Below are 26404 nucleotides of genomic sequence, written 5' to 3'. Positions count from 1 at the left end.
CTGGCTCCTCTAAGGGCATCACTTAACGCAGCTGCCAGACTGGTCACAGGTGCCAAACTAAATGAGCACATATCCTCAGTCCTAAAATCTCTCAAATGGTTACCCTACCAAGCTCTAATTCAGTTAAAGATCACCGTTCTGACGCAAAAAGCCCTGTATTTCAAAACTCCCAGGTACATAGCGCAAAAGCTTTAATTATCTTGTGGTGGGAGAGCCTTAAGAAGCATTACCACTTTCCTCCTGAAACCACTCATCCTTAGCAAAAAGAGATCTTGTCACCGAGCCTTCTCTGGCGCGGCCTCAAAGATATGGAACTCTCTTCCACCGGAAGTACGCAGAATCTCCTCAACGACTGCTTTCACACTGGAAGACAAATGATTCCTAATGGACAAATTTCTATCCTGATAGGGGTTTGGTCCATTGGCTTGAAGTCATTGATCCTATAACCCCTGTTCCATCATGTGATGCTGAACTTCTTTACCACATTTTGTGCCACCTTTGTAGCCCGATATATAACTGTCTTTTGTGTCACTTTCCTTTGTGTCATTTATCTGGGAATCATGCGATTATTCATGTTGTGTATTTTCACTTGTTGTAGATATTGGGTTTTTGACCTTCCTTCCACCATTTTGTAAACCGCTCTGATAACCATCAGGTTCTTGTTCGCGCTATATAAAACTTTATAAATAAATAAACTAAAACACACACTCTTAGCGCATTGAGAATGACACTGACACCCAACTAACACAGACTCACAGCTCATTGAGAATGACACTTCCAACCAACTAACACACACTCACAGCTCATTGAGAATGACACTGACACCCAACTAACTCACACTCACAGCTCATTGAGAATGACACTGACACCCAACTAACACACACTCACAGCTCATTGAGAATGACACTGACACCCAACTAACTCACACTCACAGCTCATTGAGAATGACACTGATATCCAACCAAAACACACAGTCACAGCTCATTGAGAATGACATTGACACCCAACTAACACACACTCACAGCTCATTGAGAATGACACTGACACCCAACTAACACTCACTCACAGCTCATTGAGAATGACACTTCCAACCAACTAACACACACTCACAGCTCGTTGAGAATGACACTGACACCCAACTAACACACACTCACAGCTCATTGAGAATGACACTTCCAACCAACTAACACACACTCACAGCTCGTTGAGAATGACACTGACACCCAACTAACACACACTCACAGCTCATTGAGAATGACTCTGGCATTCAACTAACACTCACTCACAGCTCATTGAGAATGACACTGACATCCAACTAACACTCACTCACAGCTCATTGAGAATGACACTGACACCCAACTAACACTCACTCACAGCTCATTGAGAATGACACTGACACCCAACTAACACACACTCACAGCTCATTGAGAATGACACTTCCAACCAACTAACACACACTCACAGCTCATTGAGAATGACACTGACACCCAACTAACACTCAATCACAGCTCATTGAGAATGACACTGACACCCAACTAACACTCACTCACAGCTCATTGAGAATGACACTGACACCCAACTAACACACACTCACAGCTCATTCAGAATGACACTGACACCCAACTAACACACACTCACTGCTCATTGAGAATGACACTGACACCCAACTAACACACACTCACAGCTCATTGAGAATGATGCGGCCACCCAACCAAAACTCACACTCACAGCTCATTGAGAATGACACTTCCAACCAACTACGCTCTGTGAACTTCCAAAATACACCCTGGCTCCTCTAAGGGCATCACTGAACGCAGCTGCCAGACTGGTCACAGGTGCCAAACTAAATGAGCACATATCCTCAGTCCTAAAATCTCTCAAATGGTTACCCTACGAAGCTCTAATTCGGTTAAAGATCACCGTTCTGACGCAAAAAGCCCTGTATTTCAAAACTCCCAGGTACCTAGCGCAAAAGCTTTAATTATCTTGTGGTGGGAGAGCCTTAAGAAGCGTTACCACTTTCCTCCTGAAACCACTCATCCTTAGCAAAAAGAGATCTTGTCACCAAGCCTTCTCTGGCGCGGCCTCAAAGATATGGAACTCTCTTCCACCGGAAGTACGCAGAATCTCCTCAACGACTGCTTTCACACTGGAAGACAAATGATTCTTAATGGACAAATTTTTATCCTGATAGGGGTTTGGTCCATTGGCTTGAAGTCATTGATCCTATAACCACTGTTCCATCATGTGATGCTGAACTTCTTTACCACATTTTGTGCCACCTTTGTAGCTCGATATATAACCGTCTTTTGTGTCACTTTCCTTTGTGTCATTTATCTGGGAATCATGCGATTATTCATGTTATGTATTTTCACTTGTTGTAGATATTGGGTTTTTGACCTTCCTTCCACCATTTTGTAAACCGCTCTGATAACCATCAGGTTCTTGTTTGCGCTATATAAAACTTTATAAATAAATAAATAAATAAACTAAAACACACACTCTTAGCGCATTGAGAATGACACTGACACCCAACTAACACAGACTCACAGCTCATTGAGAATGACACTTCCAACCAACTAACACAGACTCACAGCTCATTGAGAATGACACTGACACCCAACTAACACACACTCACAGCTCATTGAGAATGACACTGACACCCAACTAACACACACTCACTGCTCATTGAGAATGACACTTCCAACCAACTAACACATACTCACAGCTCATTGAGAATGACACTTCCAACCAACTAACACAGACTCACAGCTCATTGAGAATGACACTTCCAACCAACTAACACAGACTCACAGCTCATTGAGAATGACACTGACACCCAATTAACACACACTCACAGCTCATTGAGAATGACACTTCCAACCAACTAACACAGACTCACAGCTCATTGAGAATGACACTGACACCCAACTAACACACACTCACTGCTCATTGAGAATGACACTGACACCCAACTAACACACACTCACAGCTCATTGAGAATGACACTGACACCCAACTAACACACACTCACTGCTCATTGAGAATGACACTTCCAACCAACTAACACATACTCACAGCTCATTGAGAATGACACTTCCAACCAACTAACACATACTCACAGCTCATTGAGAATGACACTTCCAACCAACTAACACAGACTCACAGCTCATTGAGAATGACACTTCCAACCAACTAACACATACTCACAGCTCATTGAGAATGACACTTCCAACCAACTAACACAGACTCACAGCTCATTGAGAATGACACTTCCAACCAACTAACACAGACTCACAGCTCATTGAGAATGACACTGACACCCAACTAACACACACTCACTGCTCATTGAGAATGCCACTTCCAACCAACTAACACATACTCACAGCTCATTGAGAATGACACTTCCAACCAACTAACACAGACTCACAGCTCATTGAGAATGACACTTCCAACCAACTAACACAGACTCACAGCTCATTGAGAATGACACTTCCAACCAACTAACACATACTCACAGCTCATTGAGAATGACACTTTCAACCAACTAACACAGACTCACAGCTCATTGAGAATGACACTTCCAACCAACTAACACAGACTCACAGCTCATTGAGAATGACACTGACACCCAACTAACACACACTCACTGCTCATTGAGAATGACACTTCCAACCAACTAACACATACTCACAGCTCATTGAGAATGACACTTCCAACCAACTTACACAGACTCACAGCTCATTGAGAATGACACTTCCAACCAACTAACACAGACTCACAGCTCATTGAGAATGACACTGACACCCAATTAACACACAATCACAGCTCATTGAGAATGATACTTCCAACCAACTAACACATACTCACACATCATTGAGAATGACACTTCCAACCAACTAACACAGACTCACAGCTCATTGAGAATGACACTGACACCCAACTAACACACACTCACTGCTCATTGAGAATGACACTGACACCCAACTAACACACACTCACAGCTCATTGAGAATGACACTGACACCCAACTAACACACACTCACTGCTCATTGAGAATGACACTGACACCCAACTAACACACACTCACAGCTCATTGAGAATGATGCGGCCACCCAACCAAAACTCATACTCACAGCTCATTGAGAATGACACTTCCAACCAACTACGCTCTGTGAACTTCCAAAATACACCCTGGCTCCTCTAAGGGCATCACTTAACGCAGCTGCCAGACTGGTCACAGGTGCCAAACTAAATGAGCACATATCCTCAGTCCTAAAATCTCTCAAATGGTTACCCTACCAAGCTCTAATTCAGTTAAAGATCACCGTTCTGACGCAAAAAGCCCTGTATTTCAAAACTCCCAGGTACATAGCGCAAAAGCTTTAATTATCTTGTGGTGGGAGAGCCTTAAGAAGCATTACCACTTTCCTCCTGAAACCACTCATCCTTAGCAAAAAGAGATCTTGTCACCGAGCCTTCTCTGGCGCGGCCTCAAAGATATGGAACTCTCTTCCACCGGAAGTACGCAGAATCTCCTCAACGACTGCTTTCACACTGGAAGACAAATGATTCCTAATGGACAAATTTCTATCCTGATAGGGGTTTGGTCCATTGGCTTGAAGTCATTGATCCTATAACCCCTGTTCCATCATGTGATGCTGAACTTCTTTACCACATTTTGTGCCACCTTTGTAGCCCGATATATAACTGTCTTTTGTGTCACTTTCCTTTGTGTCATTTATCTGGGAATCATGCGATTATTCATGTTGTGTATTTTCACTTGTTGTAGATTGTTAGACGGACCGGGAGGGTCGGCCGAGATTACGGGGAGAGGTCTCCAGGGAGAGCCGTCTCCAACGACTGTACAGGTAAGTAACTTCCCCCCCACAGACGGACACCACACAAGATTGAAGGTTAACGAGACTTTATATGCAATTCTTAGGTTACGTCGTGATGATACAAGGAGGTCTGGACTCAGGGGTCCCCTCGGTTCTGATCTCTGGTTGAGGAGAAAGGGTAGCGGGACAGTCTTAGTTACCAATGAGTTAAATAGCTCTCAATCCTCGAGCTCGGCGTGGTTGCTGATCGGGCCGTGGAGGAGCCAAGCAGGTCCCGAGATGGATGAAGGATGGTCGACGGGCCGTGGAGAAGCCAAGCAGGTCCCGATGAAGATGATGGTTACAACGGTCCGCGGCCTCGCCAGCAGATCCGGACGACGGTGAAGAATGAAGGTTACGACGGCTGTGGCAGCGCCAACAGGCAGGACGATGGTGCACAGGACAGAGCTACGGCAGCGCCAGTAGTCCGTCCAGGATGAGTTCCTCTTACGTCTCTCGACTCCAAGATACAACTGACTTCCTGCTCTGGAGCTGCCCCAGTTATAGGGCTGGCGTGCTTTGATGTCCGGACCCTCGCACTTGGAGGTCGGGAGGTCCGGGATGAGGGAGTCCAGACACCCAGCAGGGGGGTGGAGCCAGCGCCCGGGGAGGCGATGGGCGAGCGGCACTGGGCGGGGGGAGAGCCATCGGCACCTCTTTCTCCCATTGACTTGCCAAGTAGCCCGCTCACCTCCTGGGTGGAGGGTGGTGCCGGATTGTCTGAGGCTGGGCTAGGCCCAGGGTTGAGGTCGATCGGGGGCCAGGCGGCCTCGTGGCGAGGTGTCCAAGATGGCGGCCCGGGCTGGGTGCATGGGCCGGCAGTGGATCGGACCCACGAGGTTATCATGTTCGAGGGCAGGGGTCCCTGAGGGGACGCAGGGCGTGCAATGGTGGTGTGTGGTGCTTGCGTGACTGGGCTCGGGCCTGGTCGAGCCGGGGGAGAGCGGCCCGTCATGTGGCCTGTCCAACATGCGTCCCCCCCAGCTGAAGGCGGGGAGAGTTACCCATCCTCTTGGGGACTCTCTTCGTCGAGGCGGAAAAACCGGGACAGGCCATCGGCGTTGGCGTGGTCGGACCCAGGCCGGTGTTCGACTGTGAAGTCCATACCTTGTAAGGAGATGGACCAGCGTAGCAATTTTGGGTTTTCCCCCCGCATATGCATCAACCACTGCAGGGGTCGGTGGTCAGTCTGCACCCGAAAGTGGGTGCCAAAAAGGTAGGGCCGGAGCTTCTTGAGGGCCCATACCACAGCGAAGGCTTCCCTCTCTATGGTGCTCCAGCGTTGTTCCCGGGGTAGGAGTCTCCGGCTGATGAAGGCCACCGGTTGATCGAGGCCTTCGGTGTTCACTTGGGACAGGACCGCCCCAATGCCCTGGTCGGAGGCGTCCGTCTGGACGACGAACTCCCGGCTGTAGTCTGGGGCCTGGAGCACAGGAGCGGAACACATGGCGGCCTTTAACTGTTCGAACGCCGCTTGACACTCTGGGGTCCAGTTCACCTTCTTGGGCTGATTTTTTGACGTGAGTTCGGTGAGAGGCCCCACGATGGTACCATAGTCTTTCACGAACCTTCGGTAGTAGCCCGTGAGGCCCAGGAAGGCTCGCACCTCAGTTTGAGTGATAGGGGGTTGCCAGTTCTGGATGGCGGCAATTTTCAGCTGTAGGGGGGCCACTAGGCCGCTTCCCACCTGGTGTCCGAGGTAGGTCACCGACCCTTGTCCAATTTGGCATTTGCTGGCCTTGATCGTGAGGCCAGCTCGCTGAAGGGCTTGCAGCACTGCTTGGAGGTGGTGGAGGTGCTCGGTCCAATGGTGGCTGTACACAGCGATGTCGTCCAGGTAGGCGGCGCTGAACTCTTCGAGCCCCGCCAGGACCTGATTGACGAGCCGTTGGAACGTCGCTGGGGCATTCTTCATGCCGAAGGGCATGACCGTAAAGTGATAGTGGCCATCGGGGGTGGAGAAGGCAGAGCGTTCTTGTGCTCGGGGTGTGAGGCCGATCTGCCAATAACCTGCCGTCAGGTCGAAGATGCTGAGGTAGCGGGCAGCGCCCATTCGGTCGACCAGTTCATCTGCCCGGGGGATGGGGTGTGCGTCCGTTCTGGTGACTTCATTCAGGCCCCGGTAGTCGACACAGAACCGGAGTTCTGGTGTGGTCCCGGGGGCGGCTGCTTTGGGGACCAGTACGACCGGGCTGGCCCATGGACTGTCTGAGGGCTCGATGACCCCGAGCGTGAGCATCTTAGCTACTTCCGCCTGGATGCAGGCCCGTACCCGATCAGGTACGCGGTAGGCCCGGTGGCGGATAGGAGGGCTGTCTCCGGTGTCCACATCGTGCACACACCAGGAAGTGACACCCGGGGTGAGGGAGAACAGACTGGCGAACCGTGATAGGAGGGCTTGGCACTCTTGCCGTTGTTCTCTGGTGAGGGTCTCCGAGAGTCGGACCCCATCCACGGAGCCGTCTTGCTCCTGGGTCCGCAAGAGGTCAGGGAGAGGCTCGGAGTCGTCTTCAACCCCATTGTCTGCGGCCATCAAGAGGCTGAGTTCTGTTCGTGCAAAGTGGGGTTTCAGTCTGTTGGTGTGGAGGACTCGGAGCGGATTCCGGGCGGACTCCATATCGATCAGATAGGTGGCCGGACCCTTGCGCTCGATTACCTTGAAGGGTCCCGTCCATTTGTCTTGGAGAGCGCACGGTTCTGTGGGGGACATTACCCAGACCTGTTGCCCCGGCTCGAATTCAATGGATGAGGCGTTCTGGTCATACCATTTCTTCATGTCCTCTTGACTGGCCTCTAGGTTGGCTTTTGCTAGGTCTCTGAACCGCCGGGACTGGTTGCGGAGGGTGAGGAGGTACCGGAAGACATCTGGAGGACTCTTGGCCGGAGGCATCTCCCAGCCTTCTTTGATCAGGCTGAGTGGCCCCCGTACTGGGTGCCCATAGAGCAGCTCGAAGGGGCTGAAGCCTAGGGACTTCTGTGGGACCTCCCGGTAGGCGAAGAGGAGGCACGGCAGCAGCACGTCCCACTGGCGACGGAGGGGCTCTTCCAATCCCCCGATCATCCCTTTTAGCGTGCGATTGAACCGCTCAACAAGTCCGTTTCCTTGGGGGTGATAGGGGGTCGTGAAGCGGTAGGTGACCCCACACTGTTGCCAGAGGGACTTCATATATTTAGAAATAAAGTTCGTGCCTCTGTCACTGACGACTTCCCGGGGGAACCCCACACGGGAGAAGATCCCCATCAGGGCCCGGCCGACCACTGGGGCTGTCACGGTCCGGAGAGGAATAGCCTCAGGGTAGCGGGTGGCGTGGTCCACTAGTACCAGGATGAAGTGATGGCCTTGTCTTGTACGCGGGTCCAGGGGTCCCACAATGTCTATCCCGACCCTCTCAAATGGGGTTGTGACTACTGGAAAGGGTTGCAGGGGAGTCTTTAATTTGCGGCCGCTCTTCCCACTGGCTTGGCACGTGGGGCAAGATCGGCAATGCTGGTGCACATCGTTTCTCATTTTGGGCCAGAAGAAGTGGGTCACTAGGCGGCTGTAGGTTTTATCCTGTCCCAGGTGCCCTGCCAGGGGGGCATCGTGGGCCAGGTTTAGCAGGAAGTCTCTAAAGCGGAGGGGCACCACTAGTACTCGGTTGGCCCCCAGCTCGGCGATTCGTTGCTCGCTGTACAATAGATCATTGTCCCAGTAGACCCAATGAGTTCCGGAGGTATCCCCGGCGCTTTGGGCGAGCGCTTGTTGTCGGAGTCCCTCAAGGGAGGGACAGGTCTTCTGTTCCTGACGAAATTGTTCTTGTGTGGGTCCCCCTTCTTGAGCCCACTGATCAAGATTAGCGAGGTCGGAAGGTTGAGCAAGTTCGAGGGGGATGCCATGGTCGGGGGTCTCGGCGGGGGCGACCGGAGGCGGTGGCGCCGGCCATTCGGGTTCTTCCGGGTGATGGTTGGCACGGGCGGCCATGGACCGGGTGGTGACGCACGCCCAGTCTGGGACGCCCAACATCCCCAAGTGTTCTTTTCGCTCCACGGCTGCCCACGGGGAGCTTTCCAGGTCATTTCCGAGGAGGCATTCCACGGGGGCGTCGTCTCGGACCGTTACCTTCAACATGCCGGAGACCCCTCCCCACTCAAAGGGGACGCAGGCCATCCGACACAGACTTTCCGAGTTGTCGGCTGATCGCACAGGGCAGAGAACGTTCGGTAGATATTGTTCTGGGGTCACCAGATGACAGCGGACGGCTGTCACACTGGCCCCGGTGTCTCGAAGGGCTTCGGCCCGTTGTCCATTGATGCTCACCCATTGGCTGTACTTCTGGGTGTTAGCGGGTAGGGGGACCCGCGGGACCATGTCTCTTCCCCCTAAGCACGCGAGAGTCATGGCGGCTGGCTCCCACTCTTGATACTCTTGCTCGCCTGTTTCTTGTTCCTCGGAGATCTGTTCTTCCCCTAGTGCCGCGGCGGCCACCTGGCGGGGTCTTGGACTCTGATACTGCGGGCAGCTTGGGTCGTTTGCATAGTGGCCGACTCGTTGGCATCGGTGACATGTAACATTGGCTCTGTATCCCGGTCGCGCCGGGGTGCTGCCCCGGTTGGCCGGGGGGGTGGTGCTGGTAGCGGGGGCGGCCGGAGTATTGTCTCTTCCTCGTCCTTGGCCCCCTCCTCCTCCTCTGGGTCGGTAGTGACCATTGTTGTTCCTGTTCTGCTCGTAGGACCCATTCCGGCCCACTCTGGTGATCTCCCACCGGTCAGCTTCGGCTGCGAGCTGCCGGGGATCGGTTAACTTGCTGTCGAGGAGGTGTTGGCGTAGTTCAATGAAGCAATTGTTGGACAGATGCTCCCATACCATCAGATTGAACAGCTGCTCGTAGGTCGTGACGTTGTTCCCTCTGATCCAGCCTTCGAAGGCTCGGCTAAAGTACGTTACATAGTCCACCCAAGTTGTACCTGGAATGCGTGTGCAGTCTCGGAACCTCTGACGGTACATCTCGGGCGTGAGGCCATAGCGGGTGAGGAGGGCCGCTTTCATATGGTCGTAGGAGGTCATCTGGTGGTCTGGGAGCTGTAACAGAGTATCGCGGCCCTCATTGAGGAATTTGCCCCATAGGCCGGCTCCCCAGTCGGCTCTATCGATCCGGTGCGCAGTCATCGCGATTTCATAGGCCTTAAACCATTGCTGGATGTCGTCTTCTCGAAAATATTCTCGGACCACATCCTTGGGGATGTGCACTTTTTTCTCCGCGGTCCCTGGGGTGGACGGTCTGTCGGGCACCCCTAACTCTTTATTTTGTTTGCGCAGGTTGATCTCGGCTAGGTTCCGTTCGTGCTCGTACGTTAGTCTTTTTTCCTCGAGCTCCCTTTGCCTCTGTTTCTCCTCTCTTTCTTCTCGGAGGCGAAGGTGCTCTAAGTTTATTTTTTGCTCGGCCAATTTGAGTTCTATGTCCATCTTGAGTCGGGCCATTTCGAGTTCGTGTAGTCGGGCTTTTTCTCTTTCTTGGATCTCGTCTTGCGAGAGACTGGTTCTTTGCCCCTCAGGGGCCGTGTTGGTATTTTTCGCGGTGCTTTGCTCAGGGGCTTCGACATCCCCGGTCTCTGCCCAAGATTCTAGGGCATGCTTAAAATCGTCCTTGGTACTTAGTCCGGTGGTAGCGATACCTAGTTCGATGCAGAACTGCTTTAGTTCACGATGGCTGTATTCCTCTAGTTTTTCCATTTGGAACTTCTCAGTTGATCCGCTCTCTTTAGTCGACATTTGTTGTTCGTTGTGGGGTGAGCTACTCTCTGTACGTTATGCGGTGATTCGGATCGCGCCGCTGGCCACCAATGTTAGACGGACCGGGAGGGTCGGCCGAGATTACGGGGAGAGGTCTCCAGGGAGAGCCGTCTCCAACGACTGTACAGGTAAGTAACTTCCCCCCCACAGACGGACACCACACAAGATTGAAGGTTAACGAGACTTTATATGCAATTCTTAGGTTACGTCGTGATGATACAAGGAGGTCTGGACTCAGGGGTCCCCTCGGTTCTGATCTCTGGTTGAGGAGAAAGGGTAGCGGGACAGTCTTAGTTACCAATGAGTTAAATAGCTCTCAATCCTCGAGCTCGGCGTGGTTGCTGATCGGGCCGTGGAGGAGCCAAGCAGGTCCCGAGATGGATGAAGGATGGTCGACGGGCCGTGGAGAAGCCAAGCAGGTCCCGATGAAGATGATGGTTACAACGGTCCGCGGCCTCGCCAGCAGATCCGGACGACGGTGAAGAATGAAGGTTACGACGGCTGTGGCAGCGCCAACAGGCAGGACGATGGTGCACAGGACAGAGCTACGGCAGCGCCAGTAGTCCGTCCAGGATGAGTTCCTCTTACGTCTCTCGACTCCAAGATACAACTGACTTCCTGCTCTGGAGCTGCCCCAGTTATAGGGCTGGCGTGCTTTGATGTCCGGACCCTCGCACTTGGAGGTCGGGAGGTCCGGGATGAGGGAGTCCAGACACCCAGCAGGGGGGTGGAGCCAGCGCCCGGGGAGGCGATGGGCGAGCGGCACTGGGCGGGGGGAGAGCCATCGGCACCTCTTTCTCCCATTGACTTGCCAAGTAGCCCGCTCACCTCCTGGGTGGAGGGTGGTGCCGGATTGTCTGAGGCTGGGCTAGGCCCAGGGTTGAGGTCGATCGGGGGCCAGGCGGCCTCGTGGCGAGGTGTCCAAGATGGCGGCCCGGGCTGGGTGCATGGGCCGGCAGTGGATCGGACCCACGAGGTTATCATGTTCGAGGGCAGGGGTCCCTGAGGGGACGCAGGGCGTGCAATGGTGGTGTGTGGTGCTTGCGTGACTGGGCTCGGGCCTGGTCGAGCCGGGGGAGAGCGGCCCGTCATGTGGCCTGTCCAACATAGATATTGGGTTTTTGACCTTCCTTCCACCATTTTGTAAACCGCTCTGATAACCATCAGGTTCTTGTTCGCGCTATATAAAACTTTATAAATAAATAAATAAATAAACTAAAACACACACTCTTAGCGCATTGAGAATGACAGTGACACCCAACTAACACAGACTCACAGCTCATTGAGAATGACACTGACACCCAACTAACACACACTCACTGCTCATTGAGAATGACACTTCCAACCAACTAACACACACTCACTGCTCATTGAGAATGACACTTCCAACCAACTAACACATACTCACAGCTCATTGAGAATGACACTTCCAACCAACTAACACATACTCACAGCTCATTGAGAATGACACTTCCAACCAACTAACACAGACTCACAGCTCATTGAGAATGACACTTCCAACCAACTAACACAGACTCACAGCTCATTGAGAATGACACTGACACCCAATTAACACACACTCACAGCTCATTGAGAATGACACTTCCAACCAACTAACACATACTCACAGCTCATTGAGAATGACACTTCCAACCAACTAACACACACTCACTGCTCATTGAAAATGACACTTCCAACCAACTAACACATACTCACAGCTCATTGAGAATGACACTTCCAACCAACTAACACACACTCACTGCTCATTGAGAATGACACTGACACCCAACTAACACATACTCACTGCTCATTGAGAATGACACTGACACCCAACTAACACACACTCACAGCTCATTGAGAATGATGCGGCCACCCAACCAAAACTCACACTCACAGCTCATTGAGAATGACACTTCCAACCAACTAACACAGACTCACAGCTCATTGAGAATGACACTGACACCCAACTAACACACACTCACAGCTCATTGAGAATGACACTGACACCCAACTAACACACACTCACTGCTCATTGAGAATGACACTTCCAACCAACTAACACAGACTCACAGCTCATTGAGAATGACACTTCCAACCAACTAACACAGACTCACAGCTCATTGAGAATGACACTGACACCCAATTAACACACACTCACAGCTCATTCAGAATGACACTTCCAACCAACTAACACATACTCACAGCTCATTGAGAATGACACTTCCAACCAATTAACACAGACTCACTGCTCATTGAGAATGACACTGACACCCAACTAACACACACTCACAGCTCATTGAGAATGACACTGACACCCAACTAACACACACTCACTGCTCATTGAGAATGACACTTCCAACCAACTAACACATACTCACGGCTCATTGAGAATGACACTTCCAACCAACTAACACAGACTCACAGCTCATTGAGAATGACACTTCCAACCAACTAACACATACTCATAGCTCATTGAGAATGACACTTCCAACCAACTAACACAGACTCACAGCTCATTGAGAATGACACTTCCAACCAACTAACACAGACTCACAGCTCATTGAGAATGACACTGACACCCAACAAACACACACTCACTGCTCATTGAGAATGACACTTCCAACCAACTAACACATACTCACAGCTCATTGAGAATGACACTTCCAACCAACTAACACAGACTCACAGCTCATTGAGAATGACACTTCCAACCAACTAACACAGACTCACAGCTCATTGAGAATGACGCTGACACCCAATTAACACACACTCACAGCTCATTGAGAATGACACTTCCAACCAACTAACACATACTCACAACTCATTGAGAATGACACTTCCAACCAACTAACACAGACTCACAGCTCATTGAGAATGACACTGACACCCAACTAACACACACTCACTGCTCATTGAGAATGACACTGACACCCAACTAACACACACTCACAGCTCATTGAGAATGACACTGACACCCAACTAACACACACTCACTGCTCATTGAGAATGACACTGACACCCAACTAACACACACTCACTGCTCATTGAGAATGACACTTCCAACCAACTAACACAGACTCACAGCTCATTGAGAATGACACTTCCAACCAACTAACACAGACTCACAGCTCATTGAGAATGACACTGACACCCAACAAACACACACTCACTGCTCATTGAGAATGACACTTCCAACCAACTAACACATACTCACAGCTCATTGAGAATGACACTTCCAACCAACTAACACAGACTCACAGCTCATTGAGAATGACACTTCCAACCAACTAACACAGACTCACAGCTCATTGAGAATGACGCTGACACCCAATTAACACACAATCACAGCTCATTGAGAATGATACTTCCAACCAACTAACACATACTCACAGATCATTGAGAATGACACTTCCAACCAACTAACACAGACTCACAGCTCATTGAGAATTACACTGACACCCAACTAACACACACTCACTGCTCATTGAGAATGACACTGACACCCAACTAACACACACTCACAGCTCATTGAGAATGACACTGACACCCAACTAACACACACTCACTGCTCATTGAGAATGACACTGACACCCAACTAACACACACTCACAGCTCATTGAGAATGATGCGGCCACCCAACCAAAACTCATACTCACAGCTCATTGAGAATGACACTTCCAACCAACTACGCTCTGTGAACTTCCAAAATACACCCTGGCTCCTCTAAGGGCATCACTTAACGCAGCTGCCAGACTGGTCACAGGTGCCAAACTAAATGAGCACATATCCTCAGTCCTAAAATCTCTCAAATGGTTACCCTACCAAGCTCTAATTCAGTTAAAGATCACCGTTCTGACGCAAAAAGCCCTGTATTTCAAAACTCCCAGGTACATAGCGCAAAAGCTTTAATTATCTTGTGGTGGGAGAGCCTTAAGAAGCATTACCACTTTCCTCCTGAAACCACTCATCCTTAGCAAAAAGAGATCTTGTCACCGAGCCTTCTCTGGCGCGGCCTCGAAGATATGGAACTCTCTTCCACCGGAAGTACGCAGAATCTCCTCAACGACTGCTTTCACACTGGAAGACAAATGATTCCTAATGGACAAATTTCTATCCTGATAGGGGTTTGGTCCATTGGCTTGAAGTCATTGATCCTATAACCCCTGTTCCATCATGTGATGCTGAACTTCTTTACCACATTTTGTGCCACCTTTGTAGCCCGATATATAACTGTCTTTTGTGTCACTTTCCTTTGTGTCATTTATCTGGGAATCATGCGATTATTCATGTTGTGTATTTTCACTTGTTGTAGATATTGGGTTTTTGACCTTCCTTCCACCATTTTGTAAACCGCTCTGATAACCATCAGGTTCTTGTTCGCGCTATATAAAACTTTATAAATAAATAAATAAATAAACTAAAACACACACTCTTAGCGCATTGAGAATGACAGTGACACCCAACTAACACAGACTCACAGCTCATTGAGAATGACACTGACACCCAACTAACACACACTCACTGCTCATTGAGAATGACACTTCCAACCAACTAACACACACTCACTGCTCATTGAGAATGACACTTCCAACCAACTAACACATACTCACAGCTCATTGAGAATGACACTTCCAACCAACTAACACATACTCACAGCTCATTGAGAATGACACTTCCAACCAACTAACACAGACTCACAGCTCATTGAGAATGACACTTCCAACCAACTAACACAGACTCACAGCTCATTGAGAATGACACTGACACCCAATTAACACACACTCACAGCTCATTGAGAATGACACTTCCAACCAACTAACACATACTCACAGCTCATTGAGAATGACACTTCCAACCAACTAACACACACTCACTGCTCATTGAAAATGACACTTCCAACCAACTAACACATACTCACAGCTCATTGAGAATGACACTTCCAACCAACTAACACACACTCACTGCTCATTGAGAATGACACTGACACCCAACTAACACACACTCACTGCTCATTGAGAATGACACTGACACCCAACTAACACACACTCACAGCTCATTGAGAATGATGCGGCCACCCAACCAAAACTCACACTCACAGCTCATTGAGAATGACACTTCCAACCAACTAACACAGACTCACAGCTCATTGAGAATGACACTGACACCCAACTAACACACACTCACAGCTCATTGAGAATGACACTGACACCCAACTAACACACACTCACTGCTCATTGAGAATGACACTTCCAACCAACTAACACAGACTCACAGCTCATTGAGAATGACACTTCCAACCAACTAACACAGACTCACAGCTCATTGAGAATGACACTGACACCCAATTAACACACACTCACAGCTCATTCAGAATGACACTTCCAACCAACTAACACATACTCACAGCTCATTGAGAATGACACTTCCAACCAACTAACACAGACTCACTGCTCATTGAGAATGACACTGACACCCAACTAACACACACTCACAGCTCATTGAGAATGACACTGACACCCAACTAACACACACTCACTGCTCATTGAGAATGACACTTCCAACCAACTAACACATACTCACGGCTCATTGAGAATGACACTTCCAACCAACTAACACAGACTCACAGCTCATTGAGAATGACACTTCCAACCAACTAACACATACTCATAGCTCATTGAGAATGACACTTTCAACCAACTAACACAGACTCACAGCTCATTGAGAATGACACTTCCAACCAACTAACACAGACTCACAGCTCATTGAGAATGACACTGACACCCAACAAACACACACTCACTGCTCATTGAGAATGACACTTCCAACCAACTAACACATACTCACAGCTCATTGAGAATGACACTTCCAACCAACTAACACAGACTCACAGCTCATTGAGAATGACACTTCCAACCAACTAACACAGACTCACAGCTCATTGAGAATGACGCTGACACCCAATTAACACACACTCACAGCTCATTGAGAATGACACTTCCAACCAACTAACACATACTCACAACTCATTGAGAATGACACTTCCAACCAACTAACACAGACTCACAGCTCATTGAGAATGACACTGACACCCAACTAACACACACTCACTGCTCATTGAGAATGACACTGACACCCAACTAACACACACTCACAGCTCATTGAGAATGACACTGACACCCAACTAACACACACTCACTGCTCATTGAGAATGACACTGACACCCAACTAACACACACTCACTGCTCATTGAGAATGACACTTCCAACCAACTAACACAGACTCACAGCTCATTGAGAATGACACTTCCAACCAACTAACACAGACTCACAGCTCATTGAGAATGACACTGACACCCAACAAACACACACTCACTGCTCATTGAGAATGACACTTCCAACCAACTAACACATACTCACAGCTCATTGAGAATGACACTTCCAACCAACTAACACAGACTCACAGCTCATTGAGAATGACACTTCCAACCAACTAACACAGACTCACAGCTCATTGAGAATGACGCTGACACCCAATTAACACACACTCACAGCTCATTGAGAATGACACTTCCAACCAACTAACACATACTCACAACTCATTGAGAATGACACTGACACCCAACTAACACACACTCACTGCTCATTGAGAATGACACTGACACCCAACTAACACACACTCACAGCTCATTGAGAATGACACTGACACCCAACTAACACACACTCACTGCTCATTGAGAATGACACATCCAACCAACTAACACATACTCACGGCTCATTGAGAATGACACTTCCAACCAACTAACACATACTCACAGCTCATTGAGAATGACACTTCCAACCAACTATCACAGACTCACAGCTCATTGAGAATGACACTTGCAACCAACTAACACAGACTCACAGCTCATTGAGAATGACACTGACACCCAACTAACACACCCTCACTGCTCATTGAGAATGACACTTCCAACCAACTAACACAGACTCACAGCTCATTAAGAATGACACTTCCAACCAACTAACACAGACTCACAGCTCATTGAGAATGACACTGACACCCAATTAACACACACTCACAGCTCATTGAGAATGACACTTCCAACCAACTAACACATACTCACAGCTCATTGAGAATGACACTTCCAACCAACTAACACAGACTCACAGCTCATTGAGAATGACAGTGACACCCAACTAACACACACTCACTTCTCATTGAGAATGACACTGACACCCAACTAACACACACTCACAGCTCATTGAGAATGACACTGACACCCAACTAACACTCACTCACAGCTCATTGAGAATGACACTTCCAACCATCTAACACACACTCACAGCTCATTGAGAATGACACTGACACCCAATTAACACACACTCACAGCTCCTTGAGAATGACACTGACACCCAACTAACACAGACTCACAGCTCATTGAGAATGACACTGACACCCAACTAACACACACTCACAGCTCATTGAGAATGACACTGACACCCAACTAACACACACTCACAGCTCATTGAGAATGACAATTCCAACCAACTAACACAGACTCACACTCATTGAGAATGACACTGACACCCAACTAACACACACTCACAGCTCATTGAGAATGACACTGACACCCAACTAACACACACTCACAGGTCATTGAGAATGACACTTCCAACCAACTAACACAGACTCACAGCTCATCGAGAATGACACTGACACCCAACTAACACACACTCACTGCTCATTGAGAATGACACTTCCAACCAACTAACACACACTCACAGCTCATTGAGAATGACACTGACACCCAACTAACACACACTCACAGCTCATTGAGAATGACACTTCCAACCAACTAACACACACTCACTGCTCATTGAGAATGACACTTACATACAACTAACACACACTCACAGCTCATTGAGAATGACACTGACACCCAACTAACACACACTCACAGCTCATTGAGAATGACACTGACACCCAACCAAAACACACACTCACAGCTCATTGAGAATGACACTTCCAACCAACTAACACACACTCACTGCTCATTGAGAATGACACTTACACCCAACTAACACACACTCACTGCTCATTGAGAATGACACTTCCAACCAACTAACACACACTCACTGCTCATTGAGAATGACACTGACACCCAACTAACACACACTCACTGCTCATTGAGAATGACACTTCCAACCAACTAACACACACTCACTGCTCATTGAGAATGACACTTACATACAACTAACACACACTCACAGCTCATTGAGAATGACACTTCTAGCCAACTATCTTTTTTATGATATCTAGGACCTTTGTAACATAAAAATAAGTAGCTTAACCCATGGTCCTTGGCCATTATTTTGGGTTCCCTTGTATACTAAACCTACTTCTAGCCAACTAACACACACTCACTGCTCATTGAGAATGACACTGACACCCAACTAACACACACTCACAGCTCATTGAGAATGACACTGACACCCAACTAACTCACACTCACAGCTCATTGAGAATGACACTGACACCCAACTAACACACACTCACAGCTCATTGAGAATGACGCTGCTACCAGTGAGCCTCCCTCCAGCTCTCACGGTGCACCTCACCTCTCACCCGAAACACCCCGTTCTTTCACACCAGTGAGCCTCCCTCCAGCTCTCACTGTGCACCTCAGCTCTCACCTGAAACACCCCGTTCTTTCACACCAGTGAGCCTCTCTCCAGCTCTCACGGTGCACCTCACCTCTCACCCGAAACACCCCGTTCTTTCACACCAGTGAGCCTCTCTCCAGCTCTCACTGTGCACCTCAGCTCTCACCCGAAACACCCCATTCTGTTCACACCAGTGAGCCTCCCTCCAGCTCTCACTGTGCACCTCAGCTCTCACCTGAAACACCCCGTTCTTTCACACCAGTAAGCCTCTCTCCAGCTCTCACGGTGCACCTCACCTCTCACCCGAAATACCCCGTTCTTTCACACCAGTGAGCCTCTCTCCAGCTCTCACTGTGCACCTCAGCTCTCACCCGAAACACCCCATTCTGTTCACACCAGTGAGCCTCTCTCCAGCTCTCATGGTGCACCTCACCTCTCACCCGAAACACCCCGTTCTTTCACACCAGTGAGCCTCTCTCCAGCTCTCACTGTGCACCTCAGCTCTCACCCGAAACACCCCGTTCTTTCACACCAGTGAGCCTCCCTCCAGCTCTCACGGTGCACCTCACCTCTCACCCGAAACACCCCGTTCTTTCACACCAGTGAGCCTCCCTCCAGCTCTCACGGTGCACCTCACCTCTCACCCGAAACACCCCGTTCTTTCACACCAGTGAGCCTCTCTCCAGCTCTCACTGTGCACCTCACCTCTCACCCGAAACACCCCGTTCTTTCACACCAGTGAGCCTCCCTCCAGCTCTCACGGTGCACCTCACCTCTCACCCGAAACACCCCGTTCTTTCACACCAGTGAGCCTCCCTCCAGCTCTCACGGTGCACCTCAGCTCTCACCCGAAACACCCCGTTCTTTCACACCAGTGAGCCTCCCTCCAGCTCTCACGGTGCACCTCAGCTCTCACCCGAAACACCCCATTCTGTTCACACCAGTGAGCCTCCTTCCAGCTCTCACGGTGCACCTCAGTCCTCACCCGAAACACCCCATTCTGTTCACACCTGTGAGCCTCTCTCCAGCTCTCACTGTGCACCTCAGTCCTCACCCGAAACACCCCATTCTGTTCACACCAGTGAGCCTCCCTTGCAGCTCTCACTGTGCACCTCAGCTCTCCCCCGAAACACCCCATTCTGTTCACACCAGTGAGCCTCTCTCCAGCTCTCACGGTGCACCTCAGTCCTCACCCGAAACACCCCATTCTGTTCACACCAGTGAGCCTCCCTTGCAGCTCTCACTGTGCACCTCACCTCTCACCCGAAACACCCCGTTCTTTCACACCAGTGAGCCTCCCTCCAGCTCTCACGGTGCACCTCAGCTCTCACCCGAAACACCCCGTTCTTTCACACCAGTGAGCCTCCCTCCAGCTCTCACGGTGCACCTCAGCTCTCACCCGAAACACCCCATTCTTTCACACCAGTGAGCCTCCCTCCAGCTCTCACAGGGCACCACAGTCTTCACCCGAAACACCCCATTCTGTTCACACCAGTGAGCCTCCCTCCAGCTCTCACAGGGCACCTCAGCCCTCACCCGAAACACCCCATTCTGTTCACACCAGTGAGCCTACCTCCAGCTCTCACAGGGCACCTAAGTCCTCACCCGAAACACCCCATTCTGTTCACACCAGTGAGCCTCCCTCCAGCTCTCATGGTGCACCTCACCTCTCACCCGAAACACCCCGTTCTTTCACACCAGTGAGCCTCCCTCCAGCTCTCACGGTGCACCTCACCTCTCACCCGAAACACCCCGTTTTTTCACACCAGTGAGCCTCCCTCCAGCTCTCACGGTGCACCTCAGCTCTCACCCGAAACACCCCGTTCTTTCACACCAGTGAGCCTCCCTCCAGCTCTCACGGTGCACCTCAGCTCTCACCCGAAACACCCCGTTCTTTCACACCAGTGAGCCTCTCTCCAGCTCTCACTGTGCACCTCACCTCTCACCCGAAACACCCCATTCTGTTCACACCAGTGAGCCTCCCTCCGGCTCTCACTGTGCACCTCAGTCCTCACCCGAAACACCCCATTCTGTTCACACCAGTGAGCCTCTCTCCAGCTCTCACAGAGCACCTCACCTCTCACCCGAAACACCCCATTCTGTTCACACCAGTGAGCCTCCCTCCAGCTCTAACTGTGCACCTCATTCCTCACCCGAAACACCCCGTTCTTTCACACCAGTGAGCCTCCCTCCAGCTCTCACTGTGCACCTCACCTCTCACCCGAAACACCCCATTCTGTTCACACCAGTGAGCCCCCCTCCAGCTCTCACAGTGCACCTCACCTCTCACCCGAAACACCCCATTCTGTTCACACCAGTGAGCCTCCTTCCAGCTCTCACAGAGCACCTCAGCCCTCACCCGAAACACCCCATTCTGTTCACACCAGTGAGCCTCCCTTGCAGCTCTCACTGTGCACCTCAGCTCTCCCCCGAAACACCCCATTCTGTTCACACCAGTGAGCCTCCAAACAGCTCTCACAGTGCACCTCACCTCTCACCCGAAACACCCCATTCTGTTCACACCAGTGAGCCCCCTTCGCAGCTCTCGCGGTGCACCTTAGTCCTCACCCGAAACACCCCATTCTGTTCACACCTGTGAGCCTCTCTCCAGCTCTCACGGTGCACCTCAGTCTTCACCCGAAGCCCCCCATTCTATCACACCAGTGAGCCGCCCTCCAGCTCTCACAGAGCACCTCAGTCTTCACCCGAAGCCCCCCTTTCTATCCGAGCATAGCGCTTAGAGCCCCACCTGCGGCGCTCGTGCCGCTGCACGTGTCGATAAGCGCCTAGAGGTCATTACATTCGAACAAAGAACACAAAGAAGTACATTTGGGCTCAAAGAGGGCAGGTCAGAGGTCACTCACTGTCGCAGACCCTCAGCAGGGCGGGGCTGAAGGCGAGGTCCATCATCCTTAGCTCGGCCGGACCCTCCTCCTCCTCCAGCAGCGTCTGCACGATCCTCTGCCCCAGGAAGCCCCCGGCCCCGGTCACCAGGCACCGCACCCCTGCGAGGGAGGGGGGCATGACGGCTGCTGAGGCCCACCGCCCACGACACACCCGGGGGCTCCTGTCGCGAGGCCCGAGGGCTGCTGGTGTCTGTCGTGAGGCCCGACTGCTGCTCCTGAGGAGAGGCTTCAAGGCGCTGCTCTACCTTTGATGGACCAGCAAGGCTCCCGAGGAGAGGCTTCAAAGCGCTGGCCTCGCTCTACCTTTGATGGCCAGGGAGGGCTCCCCGGGAGAGACTTCAAGGCGCTGGCACTACCTTTGATACAACAGAAAGGCTCCCGTGGAAAGGCTTTAAGGCGCTGGCACCACTCTACCCTTGACGGACCTGCAGGGCTCCCGAGGAGAGGCTTCAAGGCGCTGCTCTACCTTTGATGGATCAGCAGGGCTCCCGAGGAGAGGCTTCAAGGCGCTGCTCTACCTTTGATGGACCAGCAGGGCTCCCGAGGAGAGGCTTCAAGGCGCTGCTCTACCTTTGATGGACCAGCAGGGCTCCAGAGGAGAGGCTTCAAGGCGCTGCTCTACCTTTGATGGACCAGCAGGGCTCCAGAGGAGAGGCTTCAAGGCGCTGCTCTACCTTTGATGGATCAGCAGGGCTCCCGAGGAGAGGCTTCAAGACGCTGCTTTACCTTTTATGGACAAGCAGGGCTCCCGAGGAGAGGCGCTGCTCTACCTTTGATGGACCAGCAGGGCCCCTGAGGAGAGGATTCAAGGCGCTGCTCTACCTCTGATGGACCAGCAGGGCTCCTGAGGAGAGGATTCAAGGCGCTGCTCTACCTTTCATGGAGCAGCAGGGCTCCCGAGGAGAGGCTTCGAGGCGCTGGCACCACTCTACCTTTGATGGACCAGCAGGGTTCCCGAGGAGAGGCTTCGAGGCGCTGGCACCACTCTACCTTTGATGGGCCAGCAGGGCTCCTGAGGAGAGGCTTCAAGGCGCTGCTCTACCTCTGATGGACCAGCAGCGCTCTCGAGGAGAGGCTTTGAGGCGCTGGCACCACTCTACCTTTGATGGGCCAGCAGGGCTCCTGAGGAGAGGCTTCAAGGCGCTGGTCTCCCTTCGTAGGACGGGGTCTTTGTACAAGCGAGCCGGCATCCGTGAGGTCTGATTTCGAGTAGTTGGTCTGGCCAGAGGTGCAGTATTTATGCCCTGTGTGTCTGGCACCTCCTACGTCACTGCTGCTCACTCACTCCCACAACCCCCAGGGCCTCCCTTCTCCCTCCCTGGCACCTTGTCTCCTGCTGTCCCCCCCCCCCCCCGCCCCCACGCCTCCCAGCAGAAGACGTGGCTTCGGGCCCAGGGACACCTTGAGCTCCGCCGCCTTCAGGCGCTATCACTCGGTCAGGTCAAGGACAGCGCTTTGAAGTGATGGTCATTGTCGAGGCGCTTGTGCCAGCTCAAAGGCGGCGCTTTGGACCGAGGACCTGGCTTCAGGCGCTATCCCTCTTTGTCATGTCAATCATGCCGTCCCTTGGCAGCTCGAGGCCAGCGCCCTGCAGCGACGGCCATGGATTCGAGGAGCTAATAGCGGCATTTTAAACGACTAAAATCCAAACAGATAAAAAACTTCACAAAGTAAGTCAGAATATAATGTCAGACTATATGATCCTCAATAATAATCTCGGCCACATAACGGTTCACATGACAACGGTCTCGCCTCTTAATTAGCTCACTAATTTTTTCATGTTTAAAAAATATCACTTTTAATAAGTACTTCTCAGCGCAGTCCTATGATGCCATCTATTAATGCAAAACCCCCCACTTTTTTGCGTTTTTACGGGGCCTTACCATATTTCAACGTTTTTTGCATGATTTTCATAACAACCGTGTTTAGGGCTCGGCTCGAAGAGCCAAGCCAGACACTTGGCTCGGCCCTCCCTGTCAGCTTGATGGCTCGCCACCTCTGGCCAGACCCAGGAAAGGAGGGTTCGGGTCAGACGTGGTAGTTTATTCAGGAAAGAGCACACACGTGTTCAGAACAAGTAGGACAGGTAGCCAATGGTTCATTGCAGACGGTTGGTGCACAGGTGTGTGCGGGTGGCACTGCCAGCCTGTTAATGCCCCGGCGCTGGGCAGGAGAGCAGCTGCACCCGTGCTTAATTTGAGCCGGTGATCTCCGGTGCTCGGCACCGCCACTTAATTAATTGTCAGCACTGGCTCTAGTGACAGTCCACCACAAGGTGGCACCACCTGTTTAATTTTGAGATAACACAGCAACCTGTTTATTAAGTCAATACACATTGAAAATGAATAATACCAGCCTCTCATGCCATTGTTATAGCTTTGGGGCATGAAATAGTCTGCACTGTCACACTTGAAGGAGTGCGATGGCTTGGCGTTATGTTGGCACTGTCGTTGGCAGGGTATGTCTGGGGCAGGCTGCAGTGTCCTTGCAAGAAGGGCCCTGGCACTTTATTTTTTACAAATTAATCTCTGACTGGTGCCGTGTCTTAGTAGAAATGGAGCTCCCCTGCTCTTCTTTCGAAATGCAGAACAGTACAGCATCTTGGTGGCTTTGCAATAAATGAATACAGCGCCCCCTGTAGTGTAGTTCCGATAGTGCCCTTTCATGCAAGACCTGGGCTTTTTACGGATTACATGTACTGTGGGTCTGGTGGCAGACTGACTCTGTACACCCCCACCGCATAGGTCAGCCTATGTCTTCGCATTACTTAGCTCGCAGTGCCACTAGAATCTCCTGTTATCCGAGAGATTAGTTTTTGGCAACCTCAGAACATAATAACTTCAGACTTGTGGAAACAATATCTTACTTTTCACCCAGTCACTCTTGCTTGTTAGTTTTGCTCTCAGAGAGATACACTGAAGAAATAGTCGAGCGTGTTTACAATAGGATTTTTTTTTACCATTGTCCAAGAATCCCACTAGGATTTCGTTGAACCCCCATACCTGAATAGTGGGAGTGTGGGACCTTGTCCTGGACTTGAGTTGGACACCCCGCAAGGGACTGTCAGACCACTGTCAGTTGGAGCGATGGCATGACGGAGCTGCAGCGTCTCTGGTCAATGTGTCGGCCTTGAAGTCTCGATTCCCTCCTGCTTACTGATAGCAAGGGGTGCTGTATTTATACAGTCTTTGTGCGTATGTTCCCCATGGTTCAGTATGAGGATGACGTTGGGGATTAAACCTTGTGCGTCAATGGGAGAGGTGAAGCGTACCTCCTGGAGAGTGTACTCATAAATTATTCATATGTGCTAAGGATGACGTCTTAGCAGTATAGATTGGGAAACCCCACCCTTGGCATGGAACTAGGTGAAAGGTTTTGTCCATAAAAGGCTGCAGTCCTTATAAGGTGTTCTGTCCATACAAGGAAGTCTGTCCTTATTTGGAGTTATGTCCTTATAAGGCTCGTTCATATGAAATGATGGAGAGATGATGTAGGGAAAGTGTACGATGTTCCCTGGACCTATATCAGGGTACCGATGTGAAATGTAACACCCCTGGACCGCCCAGCACAAGTGCTGGTAAATCTTCTGGGGTCAGTCTGAAGATACAGCGCACACATAACGCCACCACCAACAGTGGAAAGATACATCTTACCCAATCACAAATAATGTAAAACTGAAGTGCTGCGTACAGCGCCTATTTGCCAAAGGTATAGATTTTAGCACAGTGAAGCCCTTGATCAGCCGGGCATGCCAGCAGTGACCCATTGAACTGCGTAAGGGCTGGCTGTCCAGGGCCAGGACCTTGTAGGTGGCCTTCTGCGAAGGCTTCACCAGAAACCAGCCGACCAGCAGCAGGAGTTTGGGAGTTGCTGTTTCCCTCAGAAGGCTATGACAATGCCAAGGCCACTCCAGAGGCCATGATGCTGCACCCTGCTGTGAAAAATGGAGCTAGTCTGACTGAGACAGAGAAGAGCAACCTGACCCTGGGCTGAGGCGTAGGCTGCCTGGACCCCGTCTAGATCCTGCCTGACCCTTGGCCTAGGCTGCCTGGACCCATATGGATCCTGCCTGACCCTGGGCTGAGGCCTAGGCTGTCTGGACCCTGTCAGGATCCTGTCTGACCCTGGGTGACAAATGCAAAAACAACAGTTAATGGACAGAATGCAGAACAATGTCATTCATTAACC

At 50.8% G+C, this 26404-nt stretch overlaps 1 protein-coding gene across 1 annotated transcript in view; it reads right to left on the bottom strand.

Annotated features, from left to right (window-relative positions):
• The window catches only part of LOC147700438 (3 beta-hydroxysteroid dehydrogenase/Delta 5-->4-isomerase-like), a 176463-nt gene extending 153036 nt beyond the window's left edge, over nucleotides 1–23427 (bottom strand). Inside the window, exon 1 of the mRNA XM_086935845.1 lies at nucleotides 22175–23427. Coding sequence (XP_086791971.1) covers nucleotides 22175–22334 — 160 coding nt within the window. The 5' untranslated portion in view covers nucleotides 22335–23427. The remainder of the gene's footprint in view (nucleotides 1–22174) is intronic.
• Between the last annotated feature and the right edge of the window lie 2977 nt (nucleotides 23428–26404).

This window comes from Lissotriton vulgaris, chromosome 8 (genome assembly GCF_964263255.1).
Source record: "Lissotriton vulgaris chromosome 8, aLisVul1.2, whole genome shotgun sequence".
NCBI classification, from domain to species: Eukaryota; Metazoa; Chordata; class Amphibia; order Caudata; family Salamandridae; genus Lissotriton; species Lissotriton vulgaris.
This window is presented reverse-complemented; position numbering and strand designations above follow the sequence as displayed.